Source organism: Rhinoderma darwinii, chromosome 1 (genome assembly GCF_050947455.1).
Source record: "Rhinoderma darwinii isolate aRhiDar2 chromosome 1, aRhiDar2.hap1, whole genome shotgun sequence".
Classification (NCBI taxonomy): Eukaryota; Metazoa; Chordata; class Amphibia; order Anura; family Rhinodermatidae; genus Rhinoderma; species Rhinoderma darwinii.
Window position 1 is genome coordinate 76502419 of NC_134687.1, and position 21604 is coordinate 76524022.

General features: G+C 41.8%; 1 protein-coding gene across 8 annotated transcripts in view; it reads right to left on the reverse strand.

The window, feature by feature from the left end:
• The window catches only part of CLOCK (clock circadian regulator), an 89026-nt gene that overhangs the window by 24743 nt on the left and 42679 nt on the right, over nucleotides 1-21604 (reverse strand). For 5 of the 8 annotated variants that reach the window (XM_075859844.1, XM_075859837.1, XM_075859812.1 and 2 more), the window contains exons 2-4: nucleotides 7893-8012; nucleotides 6365-6473; nucleotides 1625-1715 (exon numbers count right to left, since the gene is read on the reverse strand). In XM_075859844.1, coding sequence (XP_075715959.1) covers nucleotides 1625-1644 — 20 coding nt within the window. In that variant the 5' untranslated portion in view covers nucleotides 1645-1715; nucleotides 6365-6473; nucleotides 7893-8012. Of the gene's footprint in view, nucleotides 1-1624; nucleotides 1716-6364; nucleotides 6474-7892; nucleotides 8013-21604 lie in introns of those variants that run through there. The other 3 variants (XM_075859823.1, XM_075859830.1, XM_075859858.1) reach the window with 2 other exon arrangements.

Consider the following 21604-nt stretch of genomic DNA (forward strand, 5'->3'; position numbering starts at 1 on the left):
GGGTGTGGGGATGTAACTAACGGACTTTAATTCTGGGACACGGACTCTAACTCTGGAGTATACCCAGTATAATCTACATGAAAATTACCTGTATTCCGTCATTTATGACCAGGATTTTCCCCTCTGCTTACCCCCTCGTTCTGTACCATCGCACAATCCAAAGAACAACAAAAGAAAAAAAGAAACTACATGGGGCCCTATTGTAACTGCACAGATCGGACAGAAAAAGAATTGTGCCATATTCCAGTGGATACCGAATTATAGTACAGCGGCACATTGAGGCACCATAGTACAGAGCCAAAGGGGACTGTGTGCATGACAGCAGTGTCAACCATTACTATACAAATAACGTATGTTATTCAGCATATGCATGTGCACGTATGTTATGCATCTCTCATTAACGTTTTACTAAATTGAGTTTCCATGTGTCTTCCTCTAATATCAGTTCAAAAAAATGCATTTTTATAGAGATGAATTGCAAATCAATTTAATATACTACATGGGGTCTGTGGAAATCTGGGCGACAACCTCCATACATAGAATGGGTCTTAAGTGTCTTGATTGCCACCCCATTAAAAGTCTATGGGGCTGATGGAGAAAGCAGAGTACAGCGCTTGGCTGTATCCGTCAGACATTGAATGAAGCGGCAGTGCGCATGCTGAACTTCTTTTCTATTGGTGCTCCTACTCAATGTGAGGGGTGCAATGAGGAGGAACAGGGGGTTCAGCATTCCCGTTCCACTGATCAGTGGGAGTCCCAGCAGTGGGGCCCCAAAAGATCAGACACTTATCAGCTATGTTGTAGATAGGTGATAAAAATAAATTCTAAGAAAATCACTTTAAAGGAGTTGTCCAGTCCGAAGAAATTGTTGGCCTGTTTTTAGGATAGGCCATCAAAATCTCTTTGGTCGTGAAGTGAATGGGAGAAGGCTGTAATACTGTGTACCACCGCTACAAGTGTGTCGGCGATTCACAGAATGAGCAGTACAGAAAATTAAGGGGAAGCAGCACTTATACGAGCTCTAGTGATCCTTCAAAACAGCTGATCGGCGGGGGTGCCAGGAGTTGGACCCTGACCAATGAAATATTGATGGCCTATCCTGAGGAGAGGCTATTAATTTTTTTAGGACTGGACAACCCCTTTAAGTCTGGCACCAACTTAAAGAAGCACTGAGGGTTTTTATTTTTAACCCGACAGCCCCCCCAATCCCGTTTGCAAATATAATGTCGTGTAATGCGGACATGTGTATTGACTGTGCTGTATCTCATTGGCCGCCGCTCCTTTCTGGGTCACCGTGATCTTAACTCTGACTTCCTGTATCCTACAGCATCTGCAATAGAGACCGGAAGTCAGTCTCTCAATGCAAGTCTATGACAGGCTCGATGTGAGTCTCATAGGCTTGCATTGGGAGACTGACCTCTGGTTTCTACTGTAGATGCTTTAGGATTTGGGTTGTCAGAGTACCGATCACGTGACCCCATGGCCGTCTGGAACGGAGCGGTATCCCATGAAATACACCGTTTCATTAGTGATGGTGCTAAATCTAAAGTATACTTTATTTTAAATATATACGCTTCCCACATCACAAAAGACTAATGATAAGCTTATATTTTGTCAAACGTACCTGTCTGTAATGGAGCTCATATTCTGGCTGCTTATGGAAGAGAACACAAAATCCCACACTTTAACCTTGTAGGAGACATTTGTGAGCTGGTCTGTGAAAACATCAGAAGTGATCAAGAATGAGTCGTGACTGACAAAACGACTATAATCAAACTAAAAGAAAATCCTAAGACTGTCCAGGAGCTTGAACATCGATTAAAAGGTTTCTATGACAACCCGTTAATCCAGAAGACATTGACAATGATTAACCTGATCTTTGAGTAAAACAAGCGCTCCTTGGTGTTCTGCTCCCGGACTCCTCTACAGCAGATGTGTTTACTTTACTCTGGTGTAATCTTGACCGGGCAGCTGCCAATTTAAGCAGTCGAGAGCAAACAAAGGAAACCATATCCACGAAGAGAGAAACGAGGCCTGAGAAGTCTCAAAACAGAGGATCGCAATCTATTTCCTCGGCTCTCTACACAACGGACAAGTATTTTTAGCCAGGACAATAAAGCGAGACCTTCAGGAAGAATCCGTAATAATGCCTTTAATGTAAATTAAAAATGTGAAAACCATTTTGTGACACATTACTTCTATGCTGACTTATGGTTACTTCAATTTACAGGCCAAAATCATGAGGCTGAATTAGGCCTATTTCGCACTGCGTTTTCCCTGCACGATTGACGTATGTGGTGGGAAAGGTCCAGGGCGCACACTTCCAACATACCCATAGGCTCTTATTATACCGACGGAGGCCAAAAGTGTCCAGTTACGCAAAAATGTATCGCGCAAAAAAAAAAATATACCGCATGGTATACGCTTATTTACCATTGAAGCCTATGTAGGACAGATGCCACTCTATGGCATCTATTTAATGTATACGCCATAGGCTTTCCAATAGTTTTCATGACTTATAGGTTAAATGGATGCCATAATAGATTATGGGTGACGGATGCCTAAGGCCAAATGCACACGATGCGTACTACATGGATTTGCTGCACGTATTTTCCTGCGGCAAATCCGCCGTATAATGCACTACCAGCAAAGTAAATGAGATCCCAAGTATTCTCATCTACACGTTGTGTGCTTTTTCCAGATATAGACGGACCTGCAGTGCGTATTTTAAGATCCGCAACATGGCAACTTATCTTGCGTTTCCGCCTGCGTATTGTATCTGACAAGTTTATAAAAAAAAAAAAAAATGCACCAAAAACCGAATCTATTTCCGCATCAAAATGTAAAAACCGCCCAGGAGCTGATTTTACCTGCAGAATTACCTGCTGTTTTGATGCGGATTTTCTGCACCAAATGACGCAACATGTGCGTGTAGTCTTATAGTGGGATGTGTGTAACGGATACGTCATGAAAAGGACATGAGAGTTCAAGACGTATCCCTTTAACGAATCCCAAAACAGTCTGGCTGACTGATGCCGCTGTTAGGAATCCATCACAGCCTCCGTTTAACATATACATGGGGAGATTTTCCCACGTATACGAGAACAGAGACTATAAACGCAGTGTTATAAAGGGCCCTACCGGGAGATTCTGACAACAACATATCCCTTGATTTCTGTCAGGTACGGTTTTATCATGGAGACCTTTGTATGGTTCCAAATCACCAAATACATGAACGTCTCTACACACAAAAAAACAACCAAAAACTCACTATTTTTACATTAGGTGGTAGGTAGAGATTTTTGTATTGATTTGACTTAAGGTCTCCAAGGGAAACAATGTACGGAAAGCAGAACAGAATATGTGTCATCAAAACCTAGCAGTACAGGCAGAAGAAAGTGAGGCAGCACCACCAAATATGTGAAAAAAATGATCCTTTTATTCCACGTGCGACGTTTCAGCTCAGTGTGAGCCTTTCTCAAGCATTTAGAAGATTGTTGAGAAAGGCGCACACCTATCGGAAACGTCGCACGTGGAATAAAAGGATCATTTTTTTCACATATTTGGTAGTGCTGCCTCACTTTCTTCTGCCTATATTGAAGGGTCATTTGGACTGTGACCCAAGAGGCGTGCACCCAACCGAGTCTTTGGTCCTGTGCTGCTGATCTATATCTAAAACCTAGCAGTAGTTCTGCCCAAGGCTGTGGGCCTGTAACTTCTAGGAACCATATCTCTGCATCATTGGGATAGGCCATCAATATTTGATCTGCGTGGGTCCGACTGTAATACCGCCACTGATCTAATATTGATGGCCTATACAGAGTATAAGCAGTCAATATTTATAACCCGGAAGACCCCTTTAAAGCTCTAGGTGCAATAGTTGAAGAACTGGGCGAAAAGTTTTTCTCATTGGTTCTGTGTAAGGGAGGAGGAACTGCAAGTGACAGCAAGAAGAAACATCACAGCCGTTCTCTTAGTGTTGCATTTAGGAGTGTTTTTCCTACTACAGGGGTGAGAATATGAGCAGTTACACATCTAAATCACCCCTATGCCTAATCCGAACATTTGTCAGCTCCCAGACTCGGAAATTTACAGGCATATGGATCATGACGATTTTTGATCTCTTCAGTTCTGTTGATTTTGATATGATATGCGCATGTAGACATAGACCTAAGTGGCGTGTAGGAATTCTGCACATCTTGTACTTTTATTTTAGGAGGCATTGTGGGTCTTCTCTGCTTGGGTCAGATTTTTTTGCCACAAACATGAATTTTGACCCATTTTTTTTACAAAATGCACTCAGGTGAATCTTAAAGAGGCTCTGTCACCAGATTTTGCAGCCCCTATCTGCTATTGTAGCAGATAGGCGCTGCAATGTAGATTACAGTAACGTTTTTATTTTTAAAAAACGAGCATTTTTGGCCAAGTTATGGCCATTTTTGTATTTATGCAAATGAGGCTTGCAAAAGTACAACTGGGTGTGTTTAAAAGTAAAAGTCCAACTGGGCGTGTATTATGTGCGTACATCGGGGCGTTTTTAATACTTTTACTAGCTGGGCGTTCTGACGAGAAGTATCATCCACTTCTCTTCAGAACGCCCAGCTTCTGGCAGTGCAGACACAGCGTGTTCTCGAGAGATCACGCTGTGACGTCACTCACAGGTCCTGCATCGTGTCAGACGAGCGAGGACACCGGCACCAGAGGCTACAGTTGATTCTGCAGCAGCATCAGCATTTGCAGGTAAGTAGCTACATCGACTTACCTGCAAACGCCGATGCTGCTGCACAATCAACTGAAGCCTCTGGTGCCGGTGTCCTCGCTCGTCTGACACGATGCAGGACCTGTGAGTGACGTCACAGCGTGATCTCTCGAGAACACGCTGTGTGTCTGCAATAGCAGATAGGGGCTGCAAAATCTGGTGACAGAGCCTCTTTGAGGTGAATGTTAATGTAACAGCACAGTTTCACATGGGTATATTCCATAGTTTATTATAATTATTATTTTTCGATTTTTTTCCTTCCCTAATGATACATTGGGCTACACCAATTTCTTCCACATTCAGATCTGGAATTTCTCCTGAAGCGGTCCTGCCACTGCGCTCTTAAGCCGGTTTCAGGAAAGTGTAAGAATATTTTCGCCAAGGATTTTTACTCAAATCCGTGGCAAACTTGTAGTTTTGAAAGTCTGCCACAAAACGTGGTCTAACACATTGAAATCTGGGCTCCTTTTTTTAGAATCATAAGTCACGATTCTCTAAGAAAAACACGGGTTTTATAGTAACGGGACTCACACAACCCAGTTTGAAACAGGTTCTATCCTTTAATACCTATTGCTCTAGTCTTCTTGCTTTGTAACATAGTCCATCTTACGGTTTCATTGAAAGGCACTAAATTGGGAAGAAGTACATGTCGAGCACATGTATGTGTGTATATGCACTGTTCAGCCATAACATTAAAAACACCTGTCTAATATTGTGTAGGTTGCCCTCATACCTCTAAAGCAGCTCTGACTCGTGCAGGCATGGACTCCACAAGACCACTCAAGGTGTCCTGAGGTATCTGGCACCAAGACGTTAGAAACAAATATTTTAGGTCCTGTTAGTTGTGAGCTGAAGCCTCTATGGATCGGACTTGTTTGTCCAGTACATCCCAGAGATGCTTGATGAGGATTAGATGCGGTGTGACGCTCTGGACAATGTTCTGCTGGGAAACCTTGGGTCCTGGCATTCATGTGGATATTACTTTGACACGTACCACCTACCTAAACATTGTTGAAGACCAAGTACACCCAGTCATGGAAACCGTATTCCCTAATGGCAGTGGTCTCTTTCAACAGGATAACGCGCCCTGCCACACTGCAAAAATTGTTCAGAAATTGTTTGAGGAACATGACAAAGAGTTCAAGGTGTTGACTCGGCCTCCAAATTCCCCAGACCTCAATCTGATGGAGCACCTATGAAACGTACAGGAAAAATAAGTCCGATCCATAGAGGCCCCACCACGCAACTTACAGGACCTAAAATATCTGCTGCCAACGTCTTGGTGCCAGATACCACAGGACACCTGGAGTGGTCTTGTGGAGTCCATGCCTCCATGGGTCAGAGCTATATTGGAGGCACGGGCTCCACAAGACTGGCAGCGGCTTTCTCACTTCTCCCTGTTGAAAACACAAGCACTTGCGGCCGATCATGCATGTGTAGGTCTGTGGAGGAGTCCGGAGGAATAGCTGTCGGCCAAACAATCATTCGTCTGACAGTTCTCAGGTGTATGGCCAGCTTTAATGTTAGAGATTGCTATTTTCCCCCTTACACGCAGGGTGTGACTATTCACTGCTAAACCTATCCACACTAGGAATCTATGGTTACCTTGCTATGTGTTGTCAGTGTGAACGATCTCCTCTGCCGTGCAGGTGGTTAACAGGAGAGCGTTAAGTCTTCAAATTCACTCGAATCTTCATCATCTTCAGATTCAAATCTGGAAGAAAAAAAAAAAAAAACAAACCATTACACATTACTATATTCGCTTATAGCTTCACTTTCAACAAATGTATATCTTTGGAGAGCTGAATGTAAACATGTGTTTATATACTAGGGAATTTCAGAGTCATTTCCTAATACACTTCAGTATCACTCCAATTGTGTTCTACGATATGTACAGAAATTCAATATCTTCATATGTACTAAAGTCAACACCCGCAAACACAGCATTAACAGAAAACTCGTATAGTTAGAAACAGATGAATATTCGCCGTGCATGGTTAGCATTTACATAGGCATTGTTGCCAACATTAAAATATCTCCAGGAACACTGGGTGAGTCAGTATCTAAGCCAGTCACAAGCAGTGATGACTCAAAGAGCTCCGCTGCACCACATGTATAGTGATGGAGTGTTACTGAATATCAAGATAAAATGCTTTTTTACATAATGGAATTAATAACAAGAATTAGAAAACACGCTCGAGAAGAGACGGACTCTGCACCCGCCTCCCTCTTCTAGTTAAAGAGGCTCTGTCACCAGATTATAAGTGCCCTATCTCCTACATAATCTGATCGGCGCTGTAATGTAGATAACAGCAGTGGTTTTTATTTTGAAAAACGATAATTTTTGAGCAAGTTATGAGCAATTTTAGATTTAGTTTCTTAATGCCCAACTGGGCGTGTTTTTACTTTTGACCAAGTGGGTGTTGTAAAGAAGTGTATGAGGCTGACCAATCAGTGTCCTGCACTTCTCATTGTTCCAGCCCAGCATGATCCACAGCACAGTGAGATTGTGCAGTGAAAGAAGCTGGGCTGGAACAATGAGAAGTGCAGGTCACTGATTGGTCAGCCTCATACACTTCTTTACAACACCCACTTGGTCAAAAGTAAAAACACGCCCAGTTGGGCATTAAGAAACTAAATCTAAAATAGCTCATAACTTGCTCAAAAATTATCGTTTTTCAAAATAAAAACCACTGCTGTTATCTACATTACAGCGCCGATCAGATTATGTAGGAGATAATCAAGTTATAATCTGGTGACAGAGCCTCTTTAACTGCAGCATTAAAGGGGGAGAAAAAACATTTCAGCATTGGAGCCAGCATTTAAAGAGACTCTGTCACTACATTATAAGTGTCTTATCTCCTGCATAATGTGATCGACGCTGTAATGTAGGTGACAGTGGTGTTTTTTATTTAGAAAAACGATCTATTTTCATCACGTTATGAGCGATTTTAGCTTTATGCTAATTACTTTCTTAATGTCCATTCATGTAATCAGCGCATAGTGATCCTGCGTTTTTCTAAATAAAAAAACACTGCTCTCACCTACATTACAGCGCCCATCTCCTTATGTAGGAGATAGGGCACTTGAAATTATGGCGGCGGAAGTAATGGTAATGTAAGGACACACATACTTATAAGTGACATCAGCCATTCTGCTCTGTCACAAGCAATGCTGCAATATCTGCACAGGAGAACGGAGATGAAGCATTGTTACTCTCTGGTAGCCAGACCTGTTGCTAGGAGGGTACTGTCTATAAAACACAACGGGGAGATTTATTAGGACTGGTATTTCATACGCCAGTATTAATATACAATTAGTTGCAGTAAGATGTGAGCTATTTATTAAGATGTGTTGCATCTTTCGGAGTCACATCTTTTATCTAAGAACTTCTTGCAGAAATCCATGCACCTGCTGCAGAAACAACCCCATTCAGACGTATGGAACCATATTTTTTGCAACAAAATCTGCCGTTGCTGAATCCACTTTCAAGTCATCCACATGCATACTATAGGGTTGCACGATGAATCGAAACTTCGATACGGTTTCGATACCATGCACCCTCAAACGGTTCACAGCTAAGTATAGTAACACATAAATGTAGTTAGAGCAGGGCTGTGGTTGTGTAATACAGCCATTGCCCCGCTCCTGCGTTCTGACAAGTGCGCACGCGGTCAGCATGAGGTGATGCGACCAGCGCTGCACTAATGCTTGCCGGCACTGAAGAAAGAACATAGCGGCCGCACTACAAAACACTTCCCATGTTCTGTCTTCAGTGCCTGCGCCGCTGCTCATTAGAGCAGCGCCAGCCGCATCACCTCATGCTGATCACGCGCACACAATGTCAGCAGCGGGGCAATGGCTATATTAGAAGGGATTCAAGGGGTAAATGAGAAGGGAGGATGCCCTTTGGATCGCGTCTCAGGGAATCCCTGTGACGTGATCAAAGGACATACTATATATGGGCAGACAGACCAGGGTCCATTGAAGGACCCCAGGTCTGTCTGACCATATTTCCTGTTGTTAGGGCTTACTGAGGTATGTCCTAACAACTGCCTGTGTGCTATCAGTATATAGAAATATGTCAGTACATTAAAAGTAAAATAAATAAATAAAGTAATGTTAAATAAAATCCACACATTTTTTACAATAAACATTAAAATAAGTCTCAATACATAAAATATACACATATTCGGTATCGTCGCGACCGTAACAACAAATTTATAGAGTCATTTATGATGTTTATGCTTTGTTTCACTTATTAATGTGCCTCACATTAATAGTAATTAACCCAATCATGTACCTCACACATTATCCCAATGTTGTCCATTATGACTGAGGAACATGATTGGGTTAATTACTATTAATGTGAGACACATGGAGGTTCAAAATTGATCGAGCCTCACATCAGAAAATGGAAGAACTTTTTTTTAAATTATTGTTGGCAAGGTATCGTTTTGGTATCGAGAATCGCAATACTACATGAAGTATCGGTATCGAAGTCCAAATTCTGGTATCATGACAACCCTAGCATGCTATGATAAAACCACATTACTTCAATAGAGGGGATCATACGCAGATGATTGGCCAATCCTCTTGTTTTTAAACTGCTATCGGAGGAAACGGAACAGATAAACCCTCCAACTTTCTAAGATCATCCTTCATTCACACAGAAGAACTAAAATAGTAGACCATGAATCCATGCAAAAGTGTAAGATAGTCTTCTCCTACCAAGGCACAAACTGGCACTCCTCCACTCAACTTTAACCTCTACTTCATTACACAAATGCGACTACATCTGTCAGTCCCCAAACAAAAGACATCGCTGAAAGCCATATCCTGGTCTACAAAATTTGGTCTAATATGGTTTCCCCCTACAACTCCTCACTTCTATCCTGAAACCACACCAAATGCAAAGCTCTGCCCATGATCTTTTCTATAAAGACACGTCTCGCAACTATCCTCTTTGGAATACTTCTTGCCAGGCAATCCTGCGCTCTCCGATCCGAATGTCTATTCCTCTACGGTCTACTCATTTTCCCATCTCTGGTAGCTACCGCTTATTTTTGGCTGAAAGCTCATATGGGCAGGACTCTTTCACACAGAGTTTGTTGACGAGTTTTTTGGCGCGGAAACCACTCCGCAAAACTCGTCAAAAAACGCCCGAAAATGCCTCCCATTGATTTCAATGGGTGTTGGACGAGTTTTTTTACCGCGAGTAAAAAAAAACACGTCGCGGTAAAAAGAAGCGACATGACCCATCTTGAGGCGGTTTCCAAAAGCCTCCAAAACCCCATTTCAATCAGTCAGAAGGGTAAAAAAAACACACCTTGACGAGTGTTTTGACGAGTTTTTGTCAAACCACTGTGCAAAAAACGTCTGGAGCAATTTTTGCAGGAGGAATTTTGGAGTAGATGCAACTTTTTATCACATTTTATTAAAGGCAGGATTCACAGAAAACAGCAATTTTTGCATTGGTTTTTATTTTATTTTTTATGGCGTTCGCCGAGCGGGTTAAATAATGTAATAGCTTTATAGTCGGGGTCGTTACAGACGCGGCAATGCCAAATATGTGTAACTTTAATTTAAATAATAAAGCAGTTTGTAAGGGGAAACAGTGGGTTTTTCATTTTTTCTTTTCCTTTTTTTTAACCAGTCCCACTAGGGGATTTCACTATGCGATCGTCCGATCGCTATTATAATACACTGCAATACTTCTGTATTGTAGTATATTACTGCCTGTCCGTGTAAAACAGACAGGCATCTGCTAGGCCATGCCTTTGGCATTAACTGGGGGCCTTTATTAAGCCTCCCGGCTGTCGTAGAAGACACTGACACGCTGCGATCATACGCAGTGTGCCAGTGGGGTGAGAGAGGGTTCCCTCTCTCTCTCTCCAAAACCACTCAGATGCGGCGCTCGCTATTGAGCGTTGCATCTGAAGGGTTAAACTAGCAAGATCGCTACGGATATCGATCTCGCCCGTTAGAGCAGGGATGCTCCCGCCGTCAACTACCAAAGGTAGCTGACAGCAGGGAGATTTCACGGCTCCCTGCTCTGTTTATTTATTCAGATGCAGCGCCGTAAAAAGGCTATTGCACCGGAATAAAGCCCATTAGTGGCTGCCGTAAAAACACTATGGGGCTGTCACTAACGGGTTAAACGCCGCGGTGACTACTGGAGAGGTGTTGCTGTACTGTCGCTTAATATCTAACAGGCTCAGCCCGTGAGTCCGCTTCATACTCCCCCTTGTCGGCTGTGATATAGTTACATCACATTCCGCCAAGGGGTAAAAGTATCTGCACTTAACATTTCAGAAGTTTGGATTAGTGCAGGCCCGGGTGCGGAGACCCCACCGTCGCTGAAACAGATGCAGAAGCGCTCACACCTTTGGCTGTGATCGACGCTCCTCATCAACCTGAAGATGGCACATAGATGTTCTATGTGAGCCGTCTTCAAGCCTAACAAGGTGCGCCGATCATAACCAAAAAGGTGCAGGGTGCTCAGCTGAGCGATTCTGCACCTTTCTTTTAGCGACAGCCGAAGTCTCCGCACCCGAACCCCACAGGATCCAGACTTCTGATAGGTCTCTATGACCTATCAAAAGCTTTTTGAAGTGAAGATACTTTTTAAGTTAACAGAGTGTGTATGTACTGTAAGATATCCTTCATACACATTTTGTTTTCTGAAATTCAAAACCGTATTTATCAATCTTTTCTTTTACATACTTTTTGTGCAAATGGCTGAATTCTATATACATGAATACAGAGGAAAATACAGTAGTAAAGGAGACGAAGGAAGCTACATCCAATCTATTAATAGTATTGATCTCAAAGATACAGGCGCATGTGGCCACATGCGAAGAATGAATCCTCTCATAGATACTCTGGGTATATCGTAACACTGCTGTGTAAACAGACCTGAAGGGATTTATCTGGCACACGGTGTAAGGCGGCACAGCAAGTCAATGAACTTATTCTCTATTGTCCTAGTAACCTGCTGGCCTAGTTACCTACTTTCCCCTACAAACATTTACTTTACATTGCCTTAGGTTTGTACTTCTGCATAGAAACATAGAAAAAAAAGTTTCATTAAATGATGACAAATATAGAGATCTCCAGAGTTAAACGCGTTTTAAAACCGGCTGAAATGAGTTTGTGCTCTCACTGCTGCAGCGGGGACTTACCATCATGTTGGGAGATTATCCAGCACGCTAGAAAACACAGCACGTATCATCTGAAACCGGAAGACAGATTTTCTGCATTACCTATAACTAGGATGGGGAGGTGGATTATAATCTTCTTGAATGGGATTATTGACAGAAAGTACATGAAAATTCATTCCTCCATGGCCGCTATTTTATTGCCCATTTATCTCCAGGCACTTCCGGTAACATTTACATACATTCAGTATGCTAGCAAGAAGTAGGCAAAAGATGGAAGAGTGTATTACTACAGGGTTAGACTACACAGGGATTGTTTGTTGTCTGCTACCATGGAGACACACATTTCTGCATAGGAGCTGTAAGCAACAATTTTGTATTTGTTTTTTCAAAAGATGCTTGTTTGGCCGACAGATATTCTTCCCAACTCCCCCACACACGGCCAAGCGTGCATGTGTTTTTAGGGAGAAAGCCGATGCCAGACTCCTCCTGCAGTGGCTTCAATAATAACCAACAAAAGGATCGGGCATGTTAAAATTCTCTCTCCCAAGGCCACCATATACATTAGGCTATGTTCACACAGAGTTTTTTGCAGGTAAAAAATACTGCCTCAAAATTCCATCTGGAACTTTGAGGCAGATTTTGATCTGCCCTGCACACCGTTTGCCGCGTTTTTTGCCCGCGGCTATTGAGCACCGCGGGCAAAAAACGCTGCGAAATACGCTTTTCTGCCTCCCATTGATGTCAATGGGAGGTCAGAGACGTAAACGCCCGAAGGTAGGGCATGTCGCTTCTTATTCCTGCGAGATGTTTTTCCGAAAACGCCTCGCCTCCCATTGTAATAAATGGGAGGAATTTTTTGCCCGTTTTCCGACGCAGTCTCCACGTCAAAAAATGTGTAAAAAAAACTCAGTGTGAACTGGCCCTTAGATCGGCCAACATACATGTAATGTGTATGGCTCCCCACTAGCTTAGAGAAAACAGAATCAGGCCTAATGCACACGACTGAAGGGATGTTGCAGCAAAACCACGTATGCGTTGTCTGTATTTGAGGTTCATTTGTCTGCAAAAAAACTTCCATAGTGCATCAGTATTCACAGAACGGAAGAAAAAAAAAAAGGAAGGCTGAAATTGCCATTTCGTCCCAACCCCCTGAGTCACATGATCCACAAATATGAACAGTAAAATGACGTCCTGAGTTTTTGCGGCACGGACTCGCAGTCCCAAGACGGATCTGTGAAAATAATGATCATGTGCATGGGGCCATATAAATGAATAGGTTCATGTGCGATACACAAAATTGTGGAAAGCACTCCGAGCTAATGGAGTCTAAGGAGGACACGTCATGATTACGAGCAACTATGTATATTAACTCCTTAAGGACGCAGCCTTGTTTTGGCCTTAAAGGGAACCTGTCACCAGCATTTCACCTATTGAACTTTACTTCTCCCTCACTGGCCGCTGCTATAAAAAGTTCATTGCCGTTATCCCCGCTCCTAAACTCCTCTTCCGACTGTAAATATTGGTCTGCAAACGTTTTGCGCCTTTTATCGTAATTATGCGGTGTCCCTTTGTGCGCACACACCAAAAGAGAACATCAATGCACAAGCGCAGGATTTTGTGTGCTGGGGGAAGGCGAGGAGCTGTCAATCAAAAGTAAGGAGGCAAAGTAAACTTGGAAAGACTTGAGGAATGAAGATATGACTCTTTCCAAACGAAGATTTGACTCTTTTCAAATGAAGATCTGACTCTTTTCTGCTCATTAGCATATGGTGTGGGAACACTAAAAAGCTAAATACTAAAGCTACAGAGCCGACTAAGAAGATAATTATAGGTTATATAGAAATGATTTTTCACCCACTACCACCAGGTATAGTCGGTTTAATAGGTGAAATGCTGGTGACAGGTTCCCTTTAAGGCTCAGAGCCCATTTTTCAAATCTGACATATTTCACTTTATGTGGTAATAACGTCGGAATGCTTAAACCTATCCAAGCGATTCTGAGAATGTTTTCTCGTGACACATTGGGCTTCATGTTAGTGGTAAAATTTGGTCGATATATTCAGTGTTTACTTGTTAAAAATTGCAAAATTTCGAGAAAATTTTGAAAAAATAGCATTTTTCTGAATTTAAATGCATCTGCTTGTAAAACAGACGGTTATACCACCCAAAATAGTTACTAGTTCACATTTCCCATATGTCTACTTTAGATTGGCATCATTTTTTGAACACTCTTATTTTTCTTGGACGTTACAAGACTTAGAACATAAACAGCAATTTCTAATATTTTTAAGAAAATTTCAAAAGCCTTTTTTTTAAGGTACCTGTTCAGTTCTGAAGTGGCTTTGAAGGGCCTATGTATTAGAAACCCCCATTAAACACCCCATTTTAAAAACTAGACCCCTGAAAGTATTCAAAACAGCATTTAGAAAGTTTTTTTTAACCCTTTAGGAATTTCACAGGAATTAAAGCAATGTGGAGGTGAAATTTGCAAATTTAATTTTTCTTGCTAAATTTCAATTTTATTCAATTTTTTTTCTGTAACACAGAAGATGTAACCAGAGAAACGCTACTACATATGTATTGTCCAGACTCTGCAGTTTTTAGAAATGTCCCACATGTGGCTCTACTGCACTCGTGGACTAAAACACAAGCCCTAGAAGCAAAGAAGCACCTAGTGCATTTTTGGGCCTCTTTTTTATTAGTATATATTTTAGGCAGCATGCCAGGTTTGAAGAGGTGTTGAGGTGCCAAAACAGTGGGAATCCCCCAAAAGTGACCCCATTTTGGAAACTACACCCCTCAAGGAATTCATGTATGGTTGCTGTTACCATTTTGACCACACAGTTTTTTCACAGCACGTTGAATTGGGCTGTGAAATTTAAAAAATTAAATGGTTTTCCAATAAGATGTCATTTTTGATAAAATTTCTTATTTTCACAAGAAATAAAATACCCCATTTTGTTCTCCAATTTGTCCTGAGTGCGGCAATACCCCATTTGTGGTGATAAACGCCTTCTGAGCCCTTCCATGGGCCCAAACGGCAAAGGAGCGCTATGTGTTTGTTGGAGTCCAGATTTTGCTGGATTGGTTTTCGAGTGCCATGTCGCATTTGCAGACCCCCAGAGGTATCAAAGCAATGGAAACCCACCAGATGTGACCCAATTTTGGAAACTACACCCCTCAAGGAATTAATTTATGGTTGTGGTTATGATTTTGACCGCACAGTTTTTTCACAGCACGTATTTGGATTGGGCTGTGAAATTAAAAAAAATGTAATTTTTTCCAATAAGATGTCATTTTTGATCAAAATTTCTTATTTTCACAGGGAACAAAATACCCCATTTTGTTGCCCAATTTCTCCTGAGTGCAGCAATACCCCATTTGTGGTGATAAACTGCAGTTTGGGCCCATGGGAGGGCTCAGAAGGAAAGGACCACCATTTGTCCTACTGGAGATTTTCTGGTGCTAAGTCATGTATGCAGAAGCCCCTGAGGTACCAGTACAGTTGAAACCCCCGAGAAGTGACCCCATTTTAAAAACTTCACCCCTTAAGACATTCATCTAGAGGTGTAGTGAGCATTTTGACCCCACAGGTATTGTGTAAAAGATAATGCGCAGCAGATGGTGCAGTGTGAGATTTGCAATTTTCTATATATCTATGCCATTTCAGTGTCCAATATATTGTGCCCAGCATGTGCCACTGGAGATATACACCCCATAAACTGTAATGTGGGTTCTCCTGGGTATGGCAATACCCTACATGTGGCTGTTATCTGCTGCCTGGGCACACGGCAGGGCTCCGAAAGGAAAGATGAGGGGGATAAGCTGTGCGGAGTGTGTCAGGGTAGATGAAAAATCTAAGGGATGTATGGTAAATGTTAATCGTGTAGCAGGTCGACGATGGTAGCTTAACCCCTAAAAAGCCGTGATCACTATTGAATGCGGCTTTTAAGGGGTTAATCAGCGGGGACACAGCGAATGGTCCCCGCTGTAGGAGCTGCGGCAGCTGCTGTACGAGACAGCAGCTGTCACAGCTCCTGCATGTGTCGGGAGGATGGCCGAAATGGCCGTTACTCCCATGACGTACTATTCCGTCATGGAGCGCGAACAGGGAAGTTTCCATGAAGGAATAGTACGTCACTGAGCGTTAAGGGGTTAACCGGTTCAGGTCCGGCCTATTTTGATCCTTCAGGACCAGACACCGTTTGGCCCTTTTAAGCACTCGTTAGTTAAATGGCTATAACTTTTCTCTTTGTTGGGCTAGCGACGTGATTTTCGCGTTGTTTTTTTCCATAGACAATGCAGGTTTCTTTTTTAATCATTTTTATGCACATTCTTTTTGCTATTTTAGTAATTTTTGGGCTTAAATTTTGAAAATAGTAAAAAAAGAAGCTTTTTTTTTTACTTTTTAGCTATTTTTTTCAGGTAATAACAGTTTTATTTGTGATAGACCTGTTATTTGTGATAGTCATTGACTACCGTAAAATGACATGTCTATTTTAGGGTAATTGGCTAAGGGCTAGCATTACAACAATGATTGGCGGGGGGGGGGGACGGACAATGTTTTTTTTGGGGTGGGTATTATTTTTTTTGCACTTTATCGTTTTTTTTTTTTATTACTACGGTCTGTCCATCAAAGATCAGAAAAGACCTTTAGGGGACTTTTTTTTTTTCTTTTTACACCATGTTTTTCCACTGTAACTGGGGCTGCACAGCAGCCCCAGTTACAGGGGAAATCAGCACTCTTATAGTGACTATTGAGCGCTGTGTAGAAGAGATCAGAGAAGATAGAAGCACTCGTGTGGGCGTTGAGCCACTTCGTTACTGTTTTGCTTCTCTTGAAAAGCCGATGTAGCAGTGTATGGGCTTATAGACTCTCTATTGAGCCTCTACAACACTACATCGACTTTCCGAGAAAAGCCAAAACAGAAACTAAGCGGCTCAACGCCCACACGAGCGCTTCTGCAGCTTTGTTTTAGCGATTGGTGGGGGTCTCAATGCTCGGACCCCCACCAATAAAAACTTCTGACATGTCACTATGACATGTCAGAAGTATGTTGAATGTTTAGTTACCCTTTAAACTATTTATTTTTAATTTTAAGCAACATATTTTTTTAGGGATTGGAAACACCTTTAAGTATTCATGAGAACAAAAAAAAAAATACTGCCTACGCAGTGTCTGGAAAGATACATGCAGGCGTCTCTATAGAAAAATCACACATATTAAAAAAAAACAGCATGTATAAATGCATGTGTGCACATAAAACAAAAACACTGTTCTCCTGTAGCTGCCGCCCAAAAGATCTGTTGTTGGAAAGAATTCTGACATAACACATTAATCCAAAAAATGACATCTATTGATATATCTCAAACACACACAAACAAAAAATGGCTGAAAATACTGAGCTGTTTTCAAGGGAAACCAGTCTCTGATTTTCAGCCGTTTTTTAATTAAATTGCAGTTTTTGGGGCCCTTTTTTACAGCCGTTTTTGGAGCTGCTTTTCTATTGTCAATGAAAAACGGCTCAAGAAGTGACATGTACTTTTTACGCTGCACTTTTTTTTTTTTTTAAAAAGGCTTTATTTTTCCAAAACGTTTACAATTTGTTACAGTACAAACAAGTACAGTAAATAAAACAATAGAAACAAGACAAATGACACGGCATCTGGTAGGCACTATACTGCAAGAATATGATCAGAGGAGATGTAGCACATACAGAACATGCCTCCCCAATGAATTAGGAATAGTGAAGTGTGCCCTTGCGATACCTCACAAGAAAACATTCACACCACATTTATCCCATGCCCCATTCTTCCCACCCCCCCAGTCCAATCAGAATTCCTTCCCCCCATCTTTAAACCGCAGAATCGGATGTCTCCAACCATCTGGACCAGATCTTATCAAATTTATCGGGACAATATCTGTTTAAATATAAATTTACGATACATGGGTACTTATTTGTTCACCATTTGATTCCATTGAGCCAAACTAGGGCCCTCCGTGGCCTTCCACGCCATAATCCCCATTTTTCTAGCGCAGAATAGAACAAAAACGAAAAAACATTTTTTCCTAGTAATTCTGTACGACATCATTTATAATACCCAAAAGATACACCAGAGGGGCAAGGAGCCTCGGAAATTCAAAGTGGGTATGAAGAAATTCTACAACCTCCGATAAAAAGGGGGCAATCCTGAGACACAGCCATACACAGTGTATATATGTACCTACTGCCGACTGGCATCTAAAACAGCTATCCGAGGAAAGCATCCAAATCCTCTGGATTCTAACTGGTGTATAGTAAATCTGACGTAGAAACCGAGATTGTCTCAGAAAATCTCTTGGGCTAGTAACAGAAGAAAAAAATGTTTTTCCACATTGAATTCAATGGGAAGGTAACACCAGCAACAAATAGCAAATCTTGCGATTTTTGCAGCAAAAAAGCTGCGATTACGCTGCTAAAAATCGCAAATCAGAAAAAAAAAAAAAAAAATAAAAAAAAATAAAAAAAAACTTATACTTACCCCGTTCTCCATAGTCATGGCAACACATCCCTGTGTTCTCCATCCAGGCCTACCTCCTGGGATGACGTTTCATCCCGTGTGACTGATGCAACCAATCAGCGTTGTTTTTTTAAAGAGGCCCTGTCACTAGTTTAGTAAGGCCCTATCTCCTAGCTAAAGAAAAGGCAGCACATCCAAAATAAGGGGAATTTATTAACCCACAAATGCGACGTTTCAGCCCAAGAGGCCTTTCTCTTGAGAAAGCTTGAGAAAGGCTGCTTGCGCTGAAACATCGCATTTGTGGGTGAATAAATTCCCTTTTCTTTGGATGTGCTGCCTTTTCTTTTTCTTTGGACTCTACTAATTGGCTTTGGACCAAGTCCTGTTGAGGCTTGCACCCATCTTATCGTATTTTACTTATCCAGTGCTGTGACCCCTTCCTTTTTTGTTGCACTCTCTCTTAGCTAATCTAATAGGCGCGGTCACACTGATAAAGCTAGTGAAAATTGTGTCCCAAAACGTTTATTATTTTAAAATTTGTGAGCTTTTCTTCTAAATATGTAAATGAGTCTTTATTAGACAATTAGGAGGTAACAGCAGCGATTCTCCGGAGGTGGCGCTACCTCACAGCCTCTGACATTAGCATGAAGCTGCTTCACACAGTATGAGAGACTGAGGCTGGAGGGAAGGGGGATCACTTCAAACAGCCATATCTCATATGGCATATGAAAGATGAGATTCTAATCTTTCATATGACAAGGATCGCAGTTCTAGCTGTGACACAACCGGAGATATAGCCAGTTGAAAACACAGTCGGGAATGGAAGCTGTATACTACACCGTGTTCCAAATTATTATGCACATTGGATTTACGTGTCATAAACATTTAAATTATTAGTTCTTCAATTAACCCCTATCCGCACAAGTAACTGTACGTCGTTGCGGGAGGTTACTTCCCGCACGAGCACGTACAGTTACTAAGTGTTTTTTCCGGTGAACACTGTCGGCGACAGTGTGCACCGGGAACCGGGAGGTATGATGTCGCCGACAGACACTCCACTCTTGCCGCCCAGCGGTCTTTTGCCGCTGATTTCGGCAAATTAACCCCTTAAATTCGGCGAACGGTTGCAATCGCCGAATTTTAGGGGTTTCTAGCATATCGGCAGACCCCGGTCCGAAATCGCAGGGTTTGCCGATAGTTAGTATGGCAAACGGAAGCCAAACAATGGCTTCCGTGTCTGCCATGGACGGAAGCCCATCAGGACCAACCTTCGGCTGGTCCTGATAGGAAGTCACTGTCGTTCCTGATGCACACTGTCGGCGACAAGGTGTGCATCGGGAACTTGGAGATCAGCTGTCCCCGACAGCTGACACTCCAGTGTTGCCGATCAGCGGCTCATCGCCGCTGATTTTGGCAATTAACCCGTTACATGCGGGGCTCGATTGCGATTTGCAGCACATCAGCAAACCCCATGCAATTGTGGGGGCTGCTGATGCTTGTGATGGCATCCGGAGGCCAGGCAAAGGCCTCTGGGTCTGCCATGTATGGAAGCCTATGAGGACCAGCCTCTGGCTGGTCCTCGTAGACTAACTGTCAGAGTGACTGTGACGTCACACTGACAGTTGGAATATGTTACACTACCTAGGTAGTGTAATGTATTCTAGCAGCGATCAAAGCTGCAGGTCAAAAAAAAAAAGTGTAAAAAGTAAAAAAAAAAAAAGTTTATAAAAACGTTTTATAAAAGTGTAAAAATAAGTTTGTTTTCCTATAATATCATTTATTTTAGGGAAAAAATGAAAAGGTTAAAAAAAAAAAGTACACATATTTGGTATCACCGTGTTCGTAACGACCCAAACTATGAAACTATAATGTTAATTTTTCCGCACGGTGAACGCCGCAAACAAAATAAACGGAAAACTGTCAGCATCGTTATTTTTTGGTACCACCCCTGCCAAGATATAGAATAAAAAGTGATCAAAAAGTCGCATTTACCCAAAAAACAAGACCTCCCAGAGCTTTTTTGATGAAAAAATAAAAAAGTTACGGCTCAGAATTATTTTATAGAAACTGAATTTTATTGTGCAAACGCTGCAAAACATTTAAAAAAAAAAAAATATACACATATGGTATCGGCGTAATCGTACCGACCGGCAGAATAAAGTAAAACGTAATTTATTGCGCACGGTGAACGCTATAAGGAATAAAGAATTTAAAGTGCCAAAATCGCTGTTTTTTGGTCACCTTAGCTCTAAAAAAGATCCTGTGGGGCCAAAATGCTCACTATACCCCTAAAATTCCTTGACGCGTGTAGTTTCCAAAATAGGGTCACTTTTGGGGGGTTTCCACTGTTTTGGTCCCTCCGGGGCGTTGCAAACCAGACATGGCACTGAAAACCAATCCAGCAAAATCTGCGCTCCAAAATCCAAAAGCCGCTCCTTCCCTCCTGAGCCCTGCTGTGGGTCCAAACATCAGTTTATGACCACATATGGGGTATTGCCGTAATCGGGACAAATTGGTGTACAAATGTTGGGGTGCTTTTTCTCCTTTATTCCTTGTAAAAATGAAAAAATTCTATGTTTCCACAGAAAAATAGGTGATTTTCATCTTCACAGACTAATTCCACTAAATTCTGCAAAATAAACTGTGGGGTAAAAATGCTAACTATACCCCTAGAAAAATGCCTTGAGGGGTGTAGTTTCCAAAATGGGGTCACTTTTGGGAAGTTTCCACAGTTTAGGTACCACAAGACCTCTTCAAACCTGACATGGTGCCTAAAATATATTCCTAAAAAAGGAGGCCCCAAAATCCACTTTGCTTCTGAGACCGGTGTTTCGGTCCATTAGGGCACTGGTCCCTGAAAAAATGGCCTATTGAAATTTTCTTGAAAATATGAGAAATTGCTGCTAAAGTTCTAAGCCTTGTAACGTCCTAGTAAAATAAAAAGTATGTGAAAAAAAATGATGCAAACATAAAGTAGACATATGGGGGATGTTAACTAGTAACTCTTTTGTGTGGTATTACTATCTGTTTTAAAAGTAAATACATTTAAGCTTAGAAAAATGCAAATTTGTACAAATTTTTGCTAAAATTTGAAGTTTTTCACAAATAAATTTTTTCCACTAACATCTCGTGTCACGAGAAAACAATCTCAGAATGGCTTGGATAGCTAAAAGCATTCCGG